The 21,444-nt window shown below is 39.2% G+C and overlaps 1 protein-coding gene across 1 annotated transcript; it reads right to left on the reverse strand.

The window, feature by feature from the left end:
- Window positions 1–1,864: 1,864 nt before the first annotated feature.
- Window positions 1,865–21,241, reverse strand: LOC5567122 (glutamate receptor 2). The gene is made up of 4 exons (XM_001651503.2): window positions 20,553–21,241; window positions 3,166–3,487; window positions 2,446–3,104; window positions 1,865–2,385 (listed from the first exon to the last, which is right to left on the reverse strand). The coding sequence occupies exons 1-4, from the start codon at window positions 21,221–21,223 to the stop codon at window positions 2,118–2,120; spliced, it is 1,920 nt and encodes a 639-aa protein (XP_001651553.2). The 5' UTR covers window positions 21,224–21,241; the 3' UTR covers window positions 1,865–2,117.
- Window positions 21,242–21,444: the final 203 nt, after the last annotated feature.

Raw genomic sequence — 21,444 nt, forward strand, 5'->3', positions numbered from 1 at the left:
CCAAAAACAAAATGGCTGCCAAAGACATTTTATATGGAGAATGTCGGTCCCTCAAGGAACATCCGAATACCTTCAAAACTAGATCACCAAATATCCATATCGACACGGATTCTCAAACTAGAAGAGTTTTTTGAGATCTTGTGAAAAAATGGTGCAAAAATATCTAAAAACAAAAAAGTTATCGTGATATGAATATTTGTTGGTGGTTAAAAATGAAGCTGCCGGTAGAAAGGTTAATATGAATGTTGTGTGAAAAACAATATGGAAAAAAGCTATATGTTTTTCTTAATGATTTAAATCTGACGACTTCTTAGAGTGTACGGACGTGAATTCATTTTACACGGCCCGCTAAAGGGTTTCAGATTCTTCTCATATTTGAGCCGTTGACTATTCCACCAAGTTTAAGATCGAACATACCAAGGCTTACTGTTATAGTGTTCAATTAATTTTAAGCTAATATTTTGGCTCGTTAATCATTGAAATTGTTTTCAAATCATCTTAAATACTTAAAATTATGAATTATTCAAAGTTTATGTTTCAAACTTTCAAAAATTCCTCTCTGTTTTTTTAAGCACTATCGATTGAAGTTTTAATAACTGGTAAAACTGTTTCCACACGTAAATTTAACTTGAGAAGATTTGAGATTCACTATTAGAAAAACAAATGATTAGATACATCTGCATAACATTATAAGATCAAATTTTCTACTATCACTTCTTGCAACATTTGATAAATGATATCTAATCAAAAGTCATCGTCAAAGGGCTCCTTTTTCTATATAATTTTAATAAGTAATAAGTAAGTAATTGAAGTAATTTACGCAGTATCTTTGGCAACATTAAAAAAAATAGGTACGTAACTTTATGAAATCTTTGACAAGGTTACAACCTAACGTTGAATAGCGTGTGACAGAATCTTTGAAGAATGTATAATAGAATCGTTAGCTGGATTTTTTTGAAATACTGGACAGCATTCTCAAAGATTTCAAGGTAGAATTTTGAAATGAATATTGAGCAAGATTCTTATAAAATCCTATGTAGAATTTTCATTAAAGTCTGACCAATTTTTTCACCAGAGAATAATTTTCACAAATTCCGCATCAAGATACTCACAAAACCGTTTGCAGGATTTCGATCCCGAAGTTCAATTCTGAGTCATCTACATGATTCGCGAAGTGTCTCATTTATTTTTTTTTGAAGTTCTGCTGACGAATTCTCAAGAAGTTATTGAAAGCATCTCAACAATTTATTTTGTTTAATTTTTACAAGGTTATTTTTCTACAGTTATATTTTAGGAAAACAATTCAGTCATTTATTCAGAAGTATTTCTGCAAGTAGTTTGCCTAGATTACCTCCAGGATTAAAATCAATATTTTCCAACACGTAATGCACTTAACTTCTCAAGAAAAGTATGGAATTTCAGTGTTGGTAAACTTACATAGGGTAACCAATATATTTTGGACCTCTATATTTTTTTCTATCTTTATTAACGAGATTTTTAGCCCTGGGCTAGTTCATCTCGGGACCAACGGCTGGACCTCTATATATTTTGGACCCCCTGGGCCATTTTCCTGCAAATTTCCCAGTTTAAATCAAAAGACCAACTCAATTCGCATGCCATTTGGAAAGATATGACTATTCCGCACATGCATCAACCGTTTGTACATAAAAAATGTGTTTATTTTATCTGAAATTAATTTAATTTAATCGGTTCATCCATGCAACCGTTACAACACGTTACATTCAGAAATTGAAGCCTTCAGAAATTTTTCAAATGTAAACAAAAACGTTTTTCAAATTTATGCACTAAAAGCGTAGAATTTCTTCGGTTTTTCATTGTCAATCGATTGGTTAGACTATGGGCAAGCATATAATACAACCAGTGTCGTAGACTTTGGATTCGGAAAGTGCCGAAAATTGTAATTTTGCCTCGAATGGGTAAATTATGTCTTCAAGGTCGGTTGCCCCCATTAAGATAATCCTGGCTACGACCATGACTTTCCTACTGTATACGTGCAGTTTATAGGTCATAGAATGAACAATCTGAATTAGCAGAAACTGTGAAACGATGAGTTTGCTGCATGTGCAGGACATAGAGCACGAGCAGAGTTAAACAAGTCAATCTATGTAGTCGGTGTACACCATTTTCACAACGTGCGACCCTTTCCAGTCGCGATACTTCCGCATGCCTTTCACCCAAGCCAGTTCGCTGACGAAAATCGCTGCAGCTAATCCGGTTCCCCAAACGATAACCAGTATTGCCGGTTCCGTGTCCACCAAGCTGACCGGGACGAACTTTCCCCCACCGCCGGTGCACTTTGGCTTTTTGGTGTATAGATTGGAGTTTTCACGATGTTGGATGCCGTGTTCATTGAGCCGGAACAGACTGTAACCGTAATTAGATGTAAAATGTATTTATGAATGCTTACGCGTGTAAAACACAAACCCTATTTTGATATGCTCTTTGAACGAGGAGTTCTTCTGGATGGCGTAATACGGATCGATGACTTGCAGATACTGTATCTCTTGAAGGCCACATTTCTCATCTTCCTGATAGGTTTCACTAATGACCTTGTATCCGACGCCTTGTTCCACGTGGAATGCGTACAGCCCTCTCCGAATCCGATCAATTCCTTGTTCCAGATTAATGAAGTTGGCTGAGCCATCCTGCTGCTTGATCTTCCGCTCGTAGATGGCCTGTCGCGTCGGTTCCGTAGCATGGGTAAAATAGTACCGATTGAACACTGTATCGTGAGCTCCGAACTTCAACCGGGACGCCAAAAGATCTTCCAAGGTGCGTATCTTGGTCGACGGGCTTTGCAGAAGGGCCACAATGTTGGCCGAGTAGCAAACGTAGAGGAACATCAGCACGGTGAAGGTGATCATGGTGATCGTTCGGGCCGAGAAACTGCGTGGCAACGTGGAGGATCCCTGTTGACACGTGGCACCGTAGATCATCAGCAATGTATCGCGTAAACTGGCTCGCAGAATACTGCCATCGCTCGGATCGTCTACCGTGAGTGGGACTCTCCATTCAGCTCGAGCGGTGATCACTAGCAGGCATGATGCTAGAAAGATCACCATGGCGGTACAGATCCAGACAAGCTGTGGGGAAATCGTAAAGTTACAAAAAATGATCTTTGCGAACAACATGAGCTTCTCATACGTCATCAAACGGCAGAAGAAAGACATTTTCCGTGTAGGACAGCTTCGGCGAGCGGAAGATGAACTTGGACCGGGTAGCTGAAGTCATTGCTACGTACTCGATCACGGCGATTCGGTCGGTGGTGAAGAAGAGCGGCGATGCCCCCAAGTCGGCAACATTTTGGGACAGTTCACCAATCATGCCATCCCAGCGTTTGGTGGTGGTGTTGAAATAGCCCCAGGTCGACACGATCGAGTAGTTGACCCTAGCGTTCAGGTAGTACTGCACCAGACAGTTGGTGAGGATGTAGTTCACCTTGGTTATGGTGTCGATGTGTTTGTCTCTGGTTGGAGAAAGATCAGAGAAGCTCAATACGTGATTTTACTTGATTGAGATTATAATAAGAGCAGATTTGCATGATCCGATTGCAAAGTTGAATTTTTGAATATGAGAACATTGAATGGCTGGCCTTAAACTTCTTCTTTCGATAGGCTTCACAAATATCTTCAGTGATTCCTTCAGAAATTTTGCCTGGAGTTTCTTTAGGGATCGCTTCAAGGATTACCAGGAGTTTCTGCAGGAATATTTTCCCAGGGATTCCACTAACGAGTTCGCGAGGAGCTTTTTAAGGAGTTCCTTCCGGAACGTCTCCAGTAATTGATTCATCATTTTCGTCAGTAAAACCTTTACTTGGATTTATACAAGGATTCCTCCAGAAACTCCTGCAGAGATTGCTACAATTTTTTTTTAATTCTTTATTAGTACCGTAATCCGGGGTATCATTGATCAGCGGGGTAACATTGATCGGAATGACTCATCTCGTAAAAAGTTCGCATTATCTTTTATTGATGGAACATTTCTAAACCATGAATGTTGCTTCCCTTTCTTATATTCATGAGCTAATGAAAGTGATGATTTTTGCGAAAATTCCGTTTACCTTATACGAAAATTTGGCAACTTTTTGAAACAATGATTTTAATGGTTGAGGATGACACTACCAAACATTCATGTCTCACATAAGTTCTGTAAACGATATGACCAAGGAAAATGCGGTTCTTCCTAAAAACGGCATCGCCGAAACGGATTCAGTTGTCAAAACATTCACAAGTATGTTGAATTAAGCAACATTATCGAATTATTGTTAAGAATGTAAATTTCCCTTAGGAAATTGCCTACCTTTAGGCGTATTCCGTGGTTCGAGATGTTTTTAATTTTAAAATAACTCAAAAAGTAAATGACTTGTAAGCGTTTGGCCTTCATATTCGGCTTAAGGGCCATGATTTAAGTAAGCAACGACATTTTCAATATTACCGAACGTTGTTTACATAAGTGATCAATGTTACCCCATACCAGCTAAATCAAAAAATCGCCTAAAACATTTTTTTAAACATTCTTAAATTGTTCAAAAAACAAAATAAAGTATATAGTCACGAGCTATAGGGGGCAGTACTTGTTTTAAAAATATAAAATTTGCAACAAACCAAATATTTAAGATACAGTAATACCTCGATATAACGTAACCTTGATATAACGTAACCTCTTTATAACGTAACTCGATATAACGTAACTTTTACCTCGATATAACGTAATTTTTTTTTGGCTCTCTTTCATTTTTCTATTTTTTATTAAAATATGAATTATAAAGTACAATAAACATTCTTCAAGATTCAAACACCAACCAATACTAAATCAGAGCAATGCAAGTACTGAATACAGTCATAAATTGATAACGAGTGAGATATAAGCTTAATGTGAAAACTCACATTTTGTCATTGCTGTACATTTTATACGAATGAACAGCAATGATAAAATCATTCTTCTTTATTTTTGTTGCATTTACGCTCCCACTGGAATCAAGCCTGCTACTCAAGTCAATTTTCTATGTAAAATTATTGATTTAGAGTTTGCATTCAAAAAACTAGATCAAACTTGGATGACGGGCCACGCTGCCATCGCCAATCCATTTACCGTATATTGGATAATATTTTTTTTCCAAAAATACCTAAGGAAATATTTAGCTAGTGCTTAAGAAGTTCCTACAGATATTCTTTAAATGATTTCTCAAAATAAAAAAAGATGTTTCTCCTGTAATTTCGTCACGGATTTTAACTAGGATTCCTCCAATAATTTCGCCATGGACTCATCTTAAACCCTTCTGATAGTCATGTATCAAACTTGATTTTTTTTTCTTAATAATTCCGATAGGGATCCCCAAGATTTCCACTACACACTTAGTTTAAATTACTGGGGTCGGTAAAATTTTACTGGGTTTTGGAACTACCGAAAAAGTCAGTAAAATGAAAATTGTCGCCACGCGTAATTGAAAAGCAAGTTTCAGCATGTTTCATTTTTTATCGATATATGATACAAAAAGAAAGCTCTCTGCGAAATTTCAGTAAAAAATCTCTGTTTTTCAATTTTTGACATTTTTTTTAGTTTACTGACTTTTTCGGTAGTTCCAAAACCCAGTTATTTTTACCGAACAGATTGAGTGTGTAGTGATCCCCCTGATATTCATGTATATACTTCTGAGATTTTCTTCAGAAATTATTCCAGGGATGCTACCAGATGTTTTTTTTAAAGTGATTTCATGGATTCCTTCAATAGTTTTTAGGGATATTTTATCAGTACTGACTCCCGTCTTAAGGATTCCTGGAAGAATTTCATCAGAAGAATCTCATTAAATTCCACTAGTAAATGGTTCAAATATTTTTCCAGGAATTTATCGAGAATATGTCCCAGGAATTGTGGATTCTACGAATTTTAAATTCAAGCATTATACATTTCTTCAATAGTTTTTTTTAATATAGCTATAAAATCTACTGTGTCTTTGATCAAGAATTTCACCAAATAATTTGTCCAATATATAAATTGGATTCAACTATGAATTCTTTAAAACATTTTGCCCATGATACTTTTTTTCTCCTGAGTCTAGAGATTCATAAATTATTCCAGCTATTTTTCATCTATTTTTCCAGCGGCCCCTTTAAGGGACAATCCAATAATATTCTTGGAATGCTTTAGAAGTTACTCCAAAAAGTCGTATAGGTTATTCTAAAAACCTGAAAAACAATCTTCTCGAAATATCTCCAGCAATTTCATTATGAGTTTCTGCAGATTTTTTTCAAATATTTATGCAAGAACCATTCTATGTACCACTTAAGTTTTTTCAAGGATTCTATGTGGAACGAAATTCTTCATTGATTCTATCAGGAATTTCCTAAGAAAGATCTCTGTTTTTTAGTGGGTTCTTTAAGTAATTCTCAAAGTATTCGTCTAGGAAACTTTCTATGGATTTTTTATTTCAAAAATATATAGGGTAGGTGTACCAGTTATGGCCATAGTGGTTCCCTATTTCGCCATACGTGATATCTTGAATTCCTTCTCAAAATCTTTTGTGTTTTAGCAGTAAAATAAAGGGTAAATATTGATGTTGAAACATTCAAAAAGTTTAAAAATGTAAAAGTTATCCAAATTTTGCATATGGCCAAATAAGGAACCACTATGGCCATAACTGGTACACTTTCCCTATTGTGGATTTCGTTCAAAAACTGATCAAGTTCCCCAGATCTTCAACCAAGTTCTCCTAGTATACTGCCGATGGTCTCATCACATATTGGTTCAGAAACTTTCCATGGGAAATCCCTCAAGCAAAGTTTTTGTTTTAATGGAGTTTTCTAATGATTTCTTCATAAAATCTCTTATAAGTTTATAGAAGAATTATTGGAAAATTTATTCTTAAATTCTGTCAAGAAATTATGAAAGGGTTTGTTTTAAAAAAATTTCCGGATTACATTTTTTGAAGGATTACTGCAAAAGAGACGTAAAAAAAAGAAATAAACGCGGAAAAATATCGAAAACTGACTGAATATGCCTGCTAGGTCAATAACACCAATTTAAGATCAATTTTCTCATCAAACAATACATGTTGAACAAAATTTAGAAAGTAAAATATTTTGCTTCGATGTAACGTAACCTCGATATAACGTAACGAAAACAAAAATCGAGTTACGTTATATCGAGGTATTATTGTATATTCAAAAAAATGATCAATGTTACCCCGGATTACGGTACATATCATTCCAAACATTATATTTATTTCTTATATCTAGATTCATCTGCCTGACACGAGCCTCGACGACTCGTCTACGCGATTGGCAATACCAATTAGATTTATGGTTGCCTCTGCAATTTGCGCATACACACTTTTTGGTATGTTTTGTTCCATGACCCCAGTTTTGGGACCGATGGCACTGAGTGGGGTTCTGAAAATTTCTTCCAGGTTTCTGGAAATCTTCTCATGTCACGCGGACATCGAACACAATTCTTGTTTTTTTCTGGAGCTTGAATATTATTTAGATCACTCTTGTTGAAGTACACTAAATAATATTCTTGAGAAAGTCCTCTGAAGAATGGCTGATTGAGTTCTCTTTTTCATGATGATTACTTAGATTGGAGAAAATTCAAGTAAATCATGTATTCCATTTTTTGATCACTTCGAGTGACTTATAGTAACTTGAGAGATCTTTCAAGACGGCTTTGAACAAACGTTCAGTTTTGTCGTCATAAGTACGAAATTTGTGATGTTTGAGATGTTTGAGAAGAAGTTTACGATCTTTAAGAGTTTTCGGCAAAACGCGACAGTCTCCTTTCTTTGCGGTTTGGAAATAATCCTTGATTTTCCTGATGGAGTTTAAGGCCCATGTCAGGGGCGCGTCTGAAATGCGCGCGGGCAACTTTGATCGCAATTTTAATAAATTTGACTACTTTTTTTAAAATTCTCTTCGAAATTGAAAGGAGATTATTTCTTGTGAAGAAACCATGTTCATAAAGTTATTAGATTTAGCTGGAATGTCTTTTGAGTGGTAAATGAAATGCCGAAAATATAAGGCATTGCTTGCTATTTCATCTGATAGAAGCTGTTTGGGGGCATATTTTGAAAATTGGAAAACATCCAGCGATAGATATTTCCTCAAGGATTATTCCTGTAAAAAAATATTTCCAATAAAATTAGGCAGGAATACGGGAATGTCATTTAAATGCGATTTAAAAATCATCATTTTTCTCATAAAATTAGCCATCAAATCGCCAACGATAGCCATGCAACGATCGATGAATCAGGCTTAGTTCATACTTACTTACTTATTTGGCTTTACATCAATTATCTTGATAAAGCCTCGCCAACAATAATTCGCCAATTCACTCGGTTCATGGCCGCTTCTCTCCATCCTCGACTGTGACCCACGCTCTCCAGGTCCTGGTGCACCTGGTCAATCCACATAGCTCGCTGCGCTCCACGCCTTCTTATTCCGACCGGATTCGTAGCGAACACCATCTTTACAGGGTTGTTGTCCGGCATTCTTGCAACATGCCCTGCCCAGCGTATCCTTCCAGCTTTAGCTACCTTCACGATACTGGGTTCGCCGTAGAGTTGAGCGAGCTCGTGGTTCATCCTTCGCCGCCACACGCCGTTCTCCTGTACGCCGCCGAAGATCGTCCTTAGCACTCGGCGTTCGAAAACCCCAAGAGCTTACAAGTCCTCCTCGAGCATAGTCCACGCCCGTCCCATAGAGGACTACCGGTCTTATGAGCGTTTTGTACATCGTACATTTGGTGCGAGGGTGAATCTTTCTTGACCGCAGTTTCTTCTGGAGCCCATAGTAGGCACGACTTCCGCTGATGATGCGCCTTCGTATTTCCCGACTAACATTGTTGTCAGCCGTCAACAAGGATCCGAGGTAGACGAACTCGTCCACCACCTCGAAGGTATCTCCGTCTATCGTAACACTGCTTCCTAGGCGGGTCCTGTCGCGCTCAGTTTCGCCAACCAGCATGTACTTTGTTTTCGACGCATTCACCCCGACTCTTGTTGCTTCGCGTTTTAGGCGGGTGAACAAATCTGCCACCGTTTCAAATTTTCTCCCAATAATATCCATGTCGTCCGCGAAGCAAACAAATTGTCCGGATCTCGTGAAAATCGTGCCTCGGCTGTTAAGTCCGGCTCTCCGCATAACACCTTCAAGCGCAATATTGAACAACAGGCACGAAAGTCCATCGCCCTGTCGTAGTCCCCGCCGAGACTCGAACGAACTGGAGTGTTCGCCCGAGATCTTCACGCAGTTTTGCACACCGTCCATCGTTGCTCTGATCAATCTTGTGAGCTTCCCGGGAAGGCTGTTCTCGTCCATGATTTTCCATAGCTCTACGCAGTCGATACTATCGTATGCCGCCTTGAAATCGATGAACAAATGGTGCGTAGGGACCTGGTACTCGCGGCATTTCTGGAGGATTTGCCGCACGGAAAAGATCTGGTCCGTTGACGAGCGGCCGTCGATGAAACCTGCTTGATAACTTCCCACGAACTCGTTTGCTATAGGTGATAGACGACGGAAGAGAATCTGGGATAGCACTTTGTAGGCGGCGTTTAGGATGGTGATTGCACGATAATTTTCACACTCCAGTTTGTCGCCCTTTTTGTAGATAGGGCATATAACGCCTTGCTTCCACTCCTCCGGTAGTTGTTCCGTTTCCCAGATTCTGACTATCAGCCGATGCAGACAAGCGGCCAACCTGTCCGGGCCCATCTTGATGAGTTCGGCTCCGATACCATCCTTGCCAGCGGCCTTGTTGTTCTTGAGCTGTTGAATGGCATCCTTAACTTCCCCCATCGTGGGAGCTGGTTGGTCTCCGCTGTCCGCTGTGCTGACGTAGCCATCGCCTTCGTTGTCCTGACCTTCTGTGCCTGTGTTCTCTGCGCCATTCAGGTGTTCATCGTAGTGCTGCTTCCACCTTTCGATCACCTCGCGTCCGTCCGTCAAGATGCTCCCATCCTTATCCCGGCACATCTCGGCTCGCGGCACGAAGCCTTTGCGGGATGTGTTGAGCTTCTGATAGAACTTCCGCGTTTCTTGAGAACGGTACAGCAACTGCATCTCTTGACATTCCACCTCTTCCAGGCGGCGCTTTTTGTCCCGGAATAGGCGGGTTTGCTGTTTCCGCTTCAGTCTGTATCGTTCCACGTTTTGCCGCGTACCATGCTGTAGCATTGCAGCCCGCGCTGCATTCTTCTCCTCTAAAACCTCCTGGCACTCCTCGTCGAACCAATCGTTTCTTGAGCTCCGTTCCACATATCCGACAATGCTTTCGGCAGCGTCGTTAATGGCTGCTTTGACTGTCCTCCAGCAGTCCTCAAGAGGGGCACTATCGAGCTCGCCCTCATCCGGCAACGCTGCCTCAAGATGCTGCGCGTACGCATTTGCGACATCCGGTTGTTTCAGTCGCTCGAGATTGTACCGGGGCGGGCGTCGGTACCGTACATCATTGATGACGGATAGTTTTGGGCGCAGTTTCACCATCACCAGGTAGTGGTCGGAGTCAATGATAGCGCCACGATAGGTTCTGACGTCGGTTATGTCGGAGAAGTGCCGTCCATCGATCAAAACGTGGTCGATTTGCGATTCTGTCTGCTGAGGTGACCTCCAGGTGTACCGATACGGGAGGCTGTGCTGGAAATAGGTGCTACGAATGGCCATATTCTTCGAGGCGGCAAAATCTATCAGTCGTAGGCCGTTCTCGTTCGTCAGCCGGTGGGCGCTGAACTTTCCAATCGTCGGTCTGAACTCCTCCTCCTGGCCAACCTGAGCGTTCAAATCTCCTATGATGATCTTGACGTCGTGGCTTGGGCAGCGGTCGTACTCGCGTTCGAGCTGCGCGTAAAATGCGTCCTTGTCATCATCAGTGCTTCCGGAGTGTGGGCTATGCACGTTGATTATGCTGAATAAAGAATCGGCCTTTGATTCTTAACTTGCACATTCGTTCATTGATCGGCCACCACCCGATCACGCGCCTTTGCATATCACCCATCACTATGAAAGCTGTTCCCAGCTCGCATGTGTTGCCGCAGCTCTGGTAGATGGTATGATTACCTCTAAACGTTCGCACCAATGCTCCTGTCCAGCACACCTCCTGCAGCGCTACGATGTCGAAACCGCGGGTCTTCAGTACATCGGAGAGTATGCGAGTACTTCCAATGAAGTTGAGAGATTTGCAGTTCCACGTACCGAGTTTCCAATCGCTAGTCCATTTTCGTCGCTGTGGTCTTTGCCGATTGTTCCGGTCCGTATTCTCTCGTTGACGTTCCTGTGCTGATGTGTTTTTACGGTTGGCTTGCAGGGCCTGATACCAACCCCCTAGATTTCCGGAGGACCATTCCTCCTAAATGTTCGGAGGGCCATAGTGCGCAGTTTAGCTTAGAGTCCTTCTCTGGCACTCGGACGATGATCAGCCGCCCCTGATATGGGGAACAGACGCTGTTGTGAGCCGCTCCTAACATGGAGTACAGACGCTCCAGGTTTGCAAAAGCAAACCCCCCCTTCCCTGTCAGCATACGACCAAAGTTCCCACCGGGGGTTGGTTACCCGATCTTCCCCTTAGTTCATCCAAGTGGGCAAAATGAATTCTAGGAGTAATCCACGTTGCAGCTAATGGGAAACTTTCTGGTGGTTGATGAGTTTTGATGATAGAGATATATTGTTTCTTGGATAAGTACAATTTCATGGTGAAAGCTCATAATGATAATTTATTTCAGAAAAGCTTCAGTTAGATAGGTAGTTTACTCATCATTTTCAAATAACCATGGAACATAACAACACCTCCTTTTCAGGGTTTAGCAAACATATTTTTATATACTTGTTTTAATTATGAATCGTGGTTTACGGCCAACCAGCCGAGTGGAAGTTTAACAACTACCGAAAAGCTAAACATTACATATAATTTGCAATTGGATTAGATGGACAAATTGATGTGAAGATTTGCGAAAAAGTTACACGTCTTCTCAGTGAGAATCGAACTCACGACTCCCCGATCTCTAGTTGGGGCGTGTTAACCACTACGCCATGAGAGGACTCATGAACGCAGAAGTTAACCTGAATTCGATTTCAGCTCAATAATCACGTGGTCCTCTTTCGCAAAGTGCACCTCTTTCGGAAGAATTAGATGCCCATCCAAACACAACGCTTTCTATATATATCCAATGCCTAGCCCGAGAGCGCATTGTTTTTTAGATATAGGAATAGCACACTACACTAGCCAGCAACTGCGCTGGCTGAGGTTTCTATTGTGTGGGCTTCCAATGGGTCGCGACGATCTCAAACGACCGGTTACGGAACATGAGTCCGTTGCTCGATAAATACTTGTTTTAATTATGAATCGTGGTTTACGGCCAACCAGCCGAGTGGAATATTTTTATATTTTGTTGACATCTGTTCCCTTGTGATAAGATTGCTCATAGTGGGAGTTCATACCCGGAGGACAGTGAGATCTCTCTTTCTCTGGAAGTTGGTATTGAACTGTGGTGTGGTTTTTGACGGGATATTTGAATCCTTGTAATGCAATTATGAAGTGGCATTATCCTACATGTGCATTCTTTATATGATAAACCATATCGTGCATGGTGACTTGGATTGCTATATAGAGGGATTATAAATAACGAAAAGTTTATTATTTGTAATGCTTAGTGGTACTGGTAGATTTTTAAATATTGTGGATAAACATTCATAATATTATCGCATGTTCTCATGTGGAGGATAACAATACTTTTTTCTGGTAGAGAAATATTCCCTTGCGCATGTGGTAGTGATTAGTTCATTTCGGTAAAGATGTTCATTCAATAAATTTCAAATTGTCGGTTGATTCCAGATCCTCCACTGACTTGGGCCTTAAGATCTCCTGCCTAAATCCCCCAAATTCGGAACAACTGACCACGATAGGCGGCACTTTTTGCTTCCTCACTTGAATCAAAGAGCCTGGGCTAGAGGCTGCTTTCATTTGGTGTTCGGAAAATTTGTCTAGAGCATCGTGCTGATTGCTCATATCGATGCAATTATCAGCATTATTCATTTCACCTTTGGAAGAAAGTGCACATTCACAAGACGGTGTCCAAAAAGGATTACCACCGCTAGCATTCACTAACGGGTCCCACAAAAAATCGTAGGCACGGCTCCTAACAAGGACTGTAAAGGGATCAATAGCACAGCGTAACAAAACTGACACTTTTGCGTGTCTCAAGGATCAAATTATGTGTCTCTAGTAGATTTTGGGTCGCTGAATCTGATGCCGTTCTCAGAAATGTTCCAACACGTCACAATTTTTAGCTACAGGTCGCCAAAGTTGTATAAAACACTGGTTTAAGTGATGTTAACATGAAATTTAAAGTATGATTTATCAAACTTTTTTGTGATATGATCTACCAAACATGCTATATAGGACTTGAACTTTCAATTAAGATACAAATCAGTTGATATTTAATGATAAAATTTAGTTTAAATCGATTTTTTTCAACATGCTTGCAGTCTTCATATAAAATTGTTCGTTCCTCTTTTTTGACATAATACAATACTTTTCTGAACCACCAAAAAATAACATTTTACCATCTTATGAACTTTGATGATAATTATTGTTCTATACATGAAGTTTGAATTCTGTGACAAATTGAGCAAATAAATTACCGTACAAGTTGGAAAACATGCATGCAAGTTGGCTAAAACAGTCATATTTTGCATTTTCTACAGTCAATATCTCAAAAACTAGACGTGCCATGATATTTCTGAAAACGGCAATGGACTCAGCAACCCTTAATTTAGTAAATAGCGGTATTTTGGTGCTTGAGACAAAATCGTGTTCCGCAGTGTAGTAGAAAAATAGTACTGTTTTTGCATTCCGTTCAAGGACTACTTTAGATATTTTTCCAGAAATACCTTCATGGATACTTCCAGGGATTTCTTTAGGTAGTCCTTTTGAAATTCTTTCTGGAATTATTCCTTAGATTTCTTCAGGGATTGTCCCCCCAGTGAACCATGTATCGTATAAGAATGTGCATCCAAAATCACATATTCATGCGTCCAAAATCAGAATTGCACAAGATGCCATATTAAGCGTTATCAATGTCAATACAAGTTGTATTTAAATCCCCAATACGATTCATAAACAACAATCTGTGTTGACAACAAAACATGTCGTAAATAGTGCAACATAGAATCACGTTATGTTATACAATTTGACAGATTATATATCAATCCAGTAAGCATCGTATGAAATCGCAATACCTTAGCAAAAATTGCCACCCAAACTTTGTCTATCTGCTGACGATGGGCCTCAAAGGGATCGTTCAAATATTACGTAACGCAATAGGGGGAGGGAGGGGGTCTGACATAGTGTTACGGTCCATACAAAATTTTTAAATTTTCCATACAAAAGCTGTTACGTGGGGGAGGGAGGGGGTCTAAAATTGGAAAATTTTGCGTTACGTAATATTTGAATGAACCCAAAGAACAACAAAGTATGTGTCGCTGTACAAGAAACATGTATTAACATTGGCAAATATTCACCCATCGAATAAGCAACCCTCGGTGGTACAGTGGTAAGGTGCCCGATTCTTGATCCAGAGGTCCCGTGTTCGAGACTCGCTGGAAACTTTTTTTTAAATTTTATCCAAATTTTGTGGCATCGTATATCTGATCGCAGAAAGTCCGAAAAAGTCGTGCCAAGTACGCATATAGCCTCCACTTTGGTAGGTATATAGCCTTTTCGTGCATTCTATACGATTGAATTGATTCGTATAGAATGATGTATAGCAAAAGTTATACCAACCAAAATGTTGACTGGGCCATGATTGTTTCGCTCAATGGATTCTACCAGGAATTTCTGCAGAGGTTCTACAAGAAATAACAAATTCCTATGGGGATTGCTCAAATGTTCCGTTCAGGAATTCTCCCAGGGATACTGCCAGCAAAATTCTCACATAAATTGCTCCAAGAATTTTCAAAGGTAATACTCCAGAGAGTTTTCTCTGAAATATCTCCAGAGATTTGTTCCAGGCTTCGAAAATTTCTCCGGAGTCCTCCGAGAATTCTTCCAAAAACTCCTTCAAAGATTTCATTACTCTAAGAAGTTACCTGCGGGAATTTAAGCAACTCCTATCCTGAAGAATCGTTGGAAACATTGGATAAATTCCTGGAGAATCCTCCAGGAGAACTTTTTAGGAACCTCTTGAACTCCTAGCGCAATCCCTGGAAGAACTTCTAGAAAAAAATCTAGGATAATCTATAGAAAATTGCATGAGGAATCCCTTGTTAAATCTCTGGAACAATCCCTGAGAAGTTCTTTCAGCAGCCCAAGGAAATCTCTGAAGGTATGCCTGAAAAAAAAAAATACATTGGAATATATTTTAGAGGAAACCATGCTGAGATTTTTCTGGAGTAACCCATAGAGAAATTAATACAGAAACTGCCGGTGAAATCTCTGTAGGAATCTTTGCAGATATTTCTCAGAACAATCCATAGAGGAGTCTCTGTAGAATCTCCTGTAGACATTTCTGAAGGTTTATCTGGGTAAATTGCTAAAGGAATCAAATTAAGGTGGAACAGTTTGGAATCAACTTCTAAGATTGCACTGAAACTTTAAAGGCACAAAGCTCGCGAAGAAAGCATCCATCAGCAGTGAACTTTTTATTTTGGCTTTGTGCACTAGCAGAAAGCTTAGAATAAGAAGATCAGACATGTTTGCCAATTATTTCTCCAGTTTTGTGCCTTTGAAAACGTGAGTAGGGGCACAAGTCGGCCATTGTGACGGCCATCTTTGGATTGCGAGATGTTTCACCTTAAATTAAATTGTTAAATTTCTGAAGGATTTACTGAGTTTATTACTGAAGGATTTCATGTAGGCATTTCTGGAGCAATCCCTGTTGTAATTCCTGGATAATATAAGGAGGTATCCCGAGAAGAATCAATGCAGATATTTTTGTGGAGGAATCCCTAGAAAAATCTCTGGAGAAATCCCTGTGAATTTTTTTCTGCAGAGATCCCAGATGTAATCCTTGGAGGTAATCATGGATAAATTTCTGGAGAAATCTCAGGAGAGACCGTAGGAATCTATGAAGAGATATTCCAAAACGAATTTATGTAGAAGTTTTACAAGTGGAGTACATGTATAGATTTTACTAATGTTATCTCTGGAGAAATTCTTAGGATAGTTTCTGATGAATTTCCTGATGGAATTTAAGGGAGAATCTCTGGACTAATTTCTAGAGGAAATCTTGGAGAAATTGCCGGAGAATGTTTTGAAGGCACAGAACGAATTCCTGGGGATTCCCTGGCGAATTATCTGAAGAGATATTTGGAATAATTCATGTGACTAATTTGCTGGTGACGTCTCTTGGAGAGTCCCTGGATGAAATTCTTGATGAACCTGGAGGTATTCCTGATGGAATCTCTGGACGAACTCGTGGTGTTATACCTGGAAGATCTCTTAGTAGAATCCTTGAATCTCCGGAATATTTCCTGGGAGAATCTCAAGATTACTATTTGGGGACATCCCTGCATGAATCCGTGGAGGAAGACATGTCTCCTGAAGGAACCTTTGGAGGAGTGTCTAGAACATTCCCTAGAAGAATCTCTAAAGAAATTGCTTGAATATTCCCTGGAGATATCTCTAGAGAGACTCCGAAGTACTCTTGGGAGAATTCCTGGAATTTTCCTGCAGGAATCCCTGAAATATGCCTCGGAGGAATCCTATGTCGTATCCTTGGGGAATTGCTTAAGGTATTCTTGGAACCCTATCGAAACCGGTCTTTGAATCTGGTAACGAACAAAAGTTATCTCTGGAAAAATCCCTAGTGGAATCCCTGGTTAAATCGCTGTGAGGGTTACGCTAAAGATCGTCTTGAAGAAATTTCTGTTAAAATCTCTAGATGAATCTTCGTAGTATTTTCAGGAGAAATTTCTGGAAGAGTCTTTGCAGATATTCTAAGAGAAATTATTGTCGAAATTTCTAATGGTTTTCCGGAAGGAAGTTTTTAAGGATTTATTGGAGCCCTATTTGAACTAGCCTCAAAACTGCGATTGCTGTTCTACTAGTTATAACTCTTCAGCGATATAATGTAAAAAAAACAGATAGATAAATCATGAATTATGACTTGTCGAATTATGTCGATTCCTTACATTTCCGTCTAGCAGTAGTGGTAAACGGGCAGCTTCGCAAGACCAAGCTGACGAGCATGGGTTCGAATGTTGAGGATCTTTTTAGATTAGAAATGTTCTCGACTTCCCATGGCATAGTATCTACGTTCCTTCCACACGATGTACAAATGCAAAAATTGCCAATTATCAAATAAAGCTCTCAGTGAATAACTGTAAAAGTTCTTATAAGAACACTGAGCTGAGTAGCAGCCTCTCTTACGGTAGGAACGAAACGCCAGAAACATTAAGAAGAATATTATGTTTGATATTTGGCATGGTGTCTATTTAGATCTGGATGAAAAATCATGACCATGACTTATAGTTAAGTTCCAGATCCTAACTTATTCCCTCACCCCAATATCCTTTCCATGACAACTGTGGAGATCCAGAGGTATACTCGGTCTCTAGTAGCAATAGTTGTCTAATTAACACTCTCTTGCTTTCCCTGTGACCGCAAGAACGTGGTCAGCATCGTTATTGACTTATACGTTTTGAGCTCTAGAATTATAAACATTGAAAAGGGTTAGTAATTCCCAAGCCCTATTATTTGTGCAACTTCGATTGTTTTGGTCAATCACAGTGTCATGGTGCTCCCTGACTGTTATTATCAGAAAAAAATCTCCATCAAATCTGTGCTCACCAGTCATTTTCTATAGCTAAGCTGTATGTCTGGGCGAAATTAAAAAATACCCTTTTGATTGTATAAGTCCACAAATTCAAAGGAAATCTGAGATATTTAAACGGCTTTTCATTGGCCGTGATTATCAGAAGAAATATACCATCAAAATTTGGATCAGAATTGGTGTTCTTAGTTCTTTGTAACTTTTAGGCGGAGTTTTTAATGAGAAGATCAATAAAATGTAGAGTTACGCGCTTTTGGAGGTTTAATAATCAAAACACTTATTTTGTATATATTAATTTGGCATTATAATACCGTTAAACATGTCCAAATGTATTCAATGCCACATTGCTCTTATACGCCGCAAAAATCTTTCACATTTAACTGATTTTTCAAAAACTCAAGTGCTATAAGGCATTCTGGAGCCAGTTTTATCATGTAACCGGTTCCGGGTCATTTGGCCGAATGTCATTTGGCCAAAACAATAGTGGACTACAGTTAGCATGCATTTATAATGAATTTCAAAGCTGAATTTCAATGAACAGTTTATTCTTAAAGAAAGATAAATCATAATTCATATATTACTCTTTAGTGTAAGTTCAAGGAACAGTCAATGCTGAAAGAAGAACATCCTAAATGAAACAATTATTCACTTCTCCGCTAGCGGTAATAGCTGCCAGGATAGGTTTTCGCATTGCGTTTGTACTCAAATGACCCATTCGGCCAAAAAGCATACGGACATACAGCAATCGGCCAAGTGCCCGGACACCATGTAACCAAAATTAGTTTTCATACAACAATATTCTAGATTGTTTGGTGAAGCAATAAACTCAGATTCAGATTATTTAACATGCAATTCATGTTGTTTATCGAAGCGCAAGTTTAAGTCACATAATACTTTTGTACTTGAGTTTTCGGGTATGGAATAAAATGAAATTAACGATGTAGAAAGCAGCGGAATTTGAATCGTAGCACTTACAGAGGTTTCGTGATTATTAGGCCTAATGCCATTTGGCCGAATGCCTTTTGGCCGAATGCCTTTTGGCCGAACGCCTTTTGGCCGAACGCCATTTGGGTCACTTGGCCGAATGCTGTTTGGCCGAATGCCGTTTAGCCGAAACTGAAAACCAATAGTAAACTACAAGGTTTATGGACAAAAGGTCGAAAGAAAAAAATGTCGAAAGACAAGAGGTCGAAAGACAAAAAGTCGAAAGGACAAAAGGTAGAAAATTGTTTGCTTAGTAGGAAGTAGAGCAATCTTTGAAAACAGATTTTCAACCTTTTGTTCCTTCTTTTTTGTTCTTCGACCTTTCTCGCGCAACGTTTCAAAAGGACCTATCTAACATTGCACAATGGACCGAATCGACAATTCAACCGGAAAAAAGTGTTTTCTCTGTTTTCGTCGATTTTAGACGTTCGATGTCTTCGGAGAAGTTATTTGTAATTGAGTTTTGCATCTTTTAAGAAAAAAGTTTAACAGGTTGGCCCTTAATTAAGTAAAAAATTTGACTCAAACTTTTTTGTTTGATGACATTTGTTTCTGCGTTCTTCGTTCTGCGTTCTTCTGAAAATGTTATTTTGAACAACTTTGTCGAAGACACTTTTGATCTAACTCTTTATTTGAGCTAAGTAAATTGATTTTGAAAGCTTTAACTTTTTTATTTTCAGTTTTACGTCTTCAGAAGAGTTGCATTTTTGCTGAACATTGTAAGTTTGTAATTCTTGTGATTTTGAAGTTATGAGCAAATTTTAGTGAAAAACCATGAAATTTTTAGATGCCCATAACTCATATTTTATATGCTCTATGCTGTGCTATACTTCCCTGAGGCCTTAAGTGTCTGTAATATGAATTAAAACGGTATTCCATACCAGAAAATTTCCAATACTTACAACCTAAATTAGGTATGAATGAGCCCTGCATAAGAGGTAAAATACCTCAAATAATACCTTCTGCATATTCTACAAATACAGAGCTGGAAATTAGATCAGGTATTGTAATACCTAAAAAATACATGATGGATGTTGCATATAAAAGCGAAGTTTTTCAATAGTAGTTCAATACTTCCAGCAGTCCTTAATACCTATCGAATACTTGGTATTTTGAATTGTTTCAAACATTTTTTTCCAACACCATTGTAATACCAAAATGAGGTATTGACAACTGAACAATATCTAATAATGGTATAATACAAAAATATGGTATACATGAGTTATTGTGAATTATTTTTCATCCTCGGGTACGCTTATTAGAATTTGCCTAATTGATCTATTTAAAATTAGTGATTTTAAAAGATACACTTCAAAAAGGGCGTAACTCAAAATTTCGACGAACTTCTCATTTAAAACTCCGCTCAGAGGTTACAAATTACTAAAAACACAAACATTGAACAAAATTTTGATGATTAATTTCTTCTGATAATCACGGCCAAATATCTCAGATTTCCTTTGAATTTGTGGACTTATACAATCAAAATGGCGTAACTTTATGATAGGCGCTACAATATTTTTTTAAATTTTGCCCAGACATGCAGCTTAGCTATAGAAAACGACGGGTGAGCACAGATTTGATGGACATTTTTTCTGATAACAACGATCAGGGGAGTACCATGAGAGTAGCAACTACAAATTGTACGGTCATCTGCGCTTAACTTGACCTAGATATTCTAAAATTTGGTTTTAAAATCGTTGCCTCTGTATCAATTATGGCAGTCGTGATCCCAGCATTTGCTATTAAAGTGTATCTAACTAAGTGCGACAAATCACCTACAGCAACTCACTTGTAATCCGTCAAATGATGCAACGTGTCCGGGTTGGTTATCACCAGCGATGCCTTCAGTGTATGACCATTGAGGTTTAGCCTACGAATCGAAGTAACTTGAGTCCTCCGGTTATCGACCATACTGCCATTGCTCCACGTTCCGAGCGGTTCAACATCTAATGGAGCGTCCGTCGATTGCTTGAAAATCTGCCCAATTCGATAGAGGCCATCCTGTTCTTTGATCAACAAAAATATCTCACTGCTTATCAGTAATGGTAAATCTACTAGTTTATCCAGAAATAATTGCTTCTGCTCTTCTGGACTCAGATGGTTCATCTCTGACAATCCCGTGTTCAATATAAGCCATCGATATTTGATATACAGAAGTTTGCCAGCAGCTGCCAACAGATGCCTCGTATTAGGACAGTTGATATCCACAATTAAGAAAGTTTGATGGTCGTTAATGTCCTCCACAAACTGGCTGATGTGATCGTCGAAGAATGAAGTCAAATATCGATCGTTCAGGGCATTGAAATATTTAACTTTTTCCGAATAATCCCAACAGGTCATTAGTGTCACTTTCAGAGGACATTTAATTGTACTCAAAATATCCGGCACAACTTCTGCTTCACTTTGCACACTAATGAAACAGCAGCTAACGAGCAAAAACCAACGACTTTTTTCGGCCATGACAGCCAAACTCCGGAATCGAATGGCGACCGAGATTTAAAAATTCGTTGCCACCGAACGGGATTTTTATAGGTACTCTTGCCGGGGGTTGTTTGCAAAGTGCAACCTTCGTCCCACACTGGACCCAAGAACGGATAAAGGTAAATATAATTAGGAACAAATTATTCCACCGCTGGCCTCAGGCTCGTCGTGGTCGGGACGAAAAGGGCGAGCAGGGTTCC

The sequence above is a fragment of the Aedes aegypti genome, chromosome 2, assembly GCF_002204515.2.
Source record: "Aedes aegypti strain LVP_AGWG chromosome 2, AaegL5.0 Primary Assembly, whole genome shotgun sequence".
NCBI classification, from domain to species: domain Eukaryota; kingdom Metazoa; phylum Arthropoda; class Insecta; order Diptera; family Culicidae; genus Aedes; species Aedes aegypti.

Bases quoted from the DNA above. Each gene is read 5' to 3' on its own strand.
- LOC5567122 (XM_001651503.2), bottom strand. From the start codon at position 21,223: ATGGCCGAAAAAAGTCGTTGGTTTTTGCTCGTTAGCTGCTGTTTCATT. The intron at 3,105-3,165 runs GTATGAGAAGCT...ATTTCCCCACAG, and splicing joins TTCTTCTGCCGTTTGATGAC to CTTGTCTGGATCTGTACCGC. The intron at 2,386-2,445 runs GTTTGTGTTTTA...TTACGGTTACAG, and splicing joins AAAGAGCATATCAAAATAGG to TCTGTTCCGGCTCAATGAAC.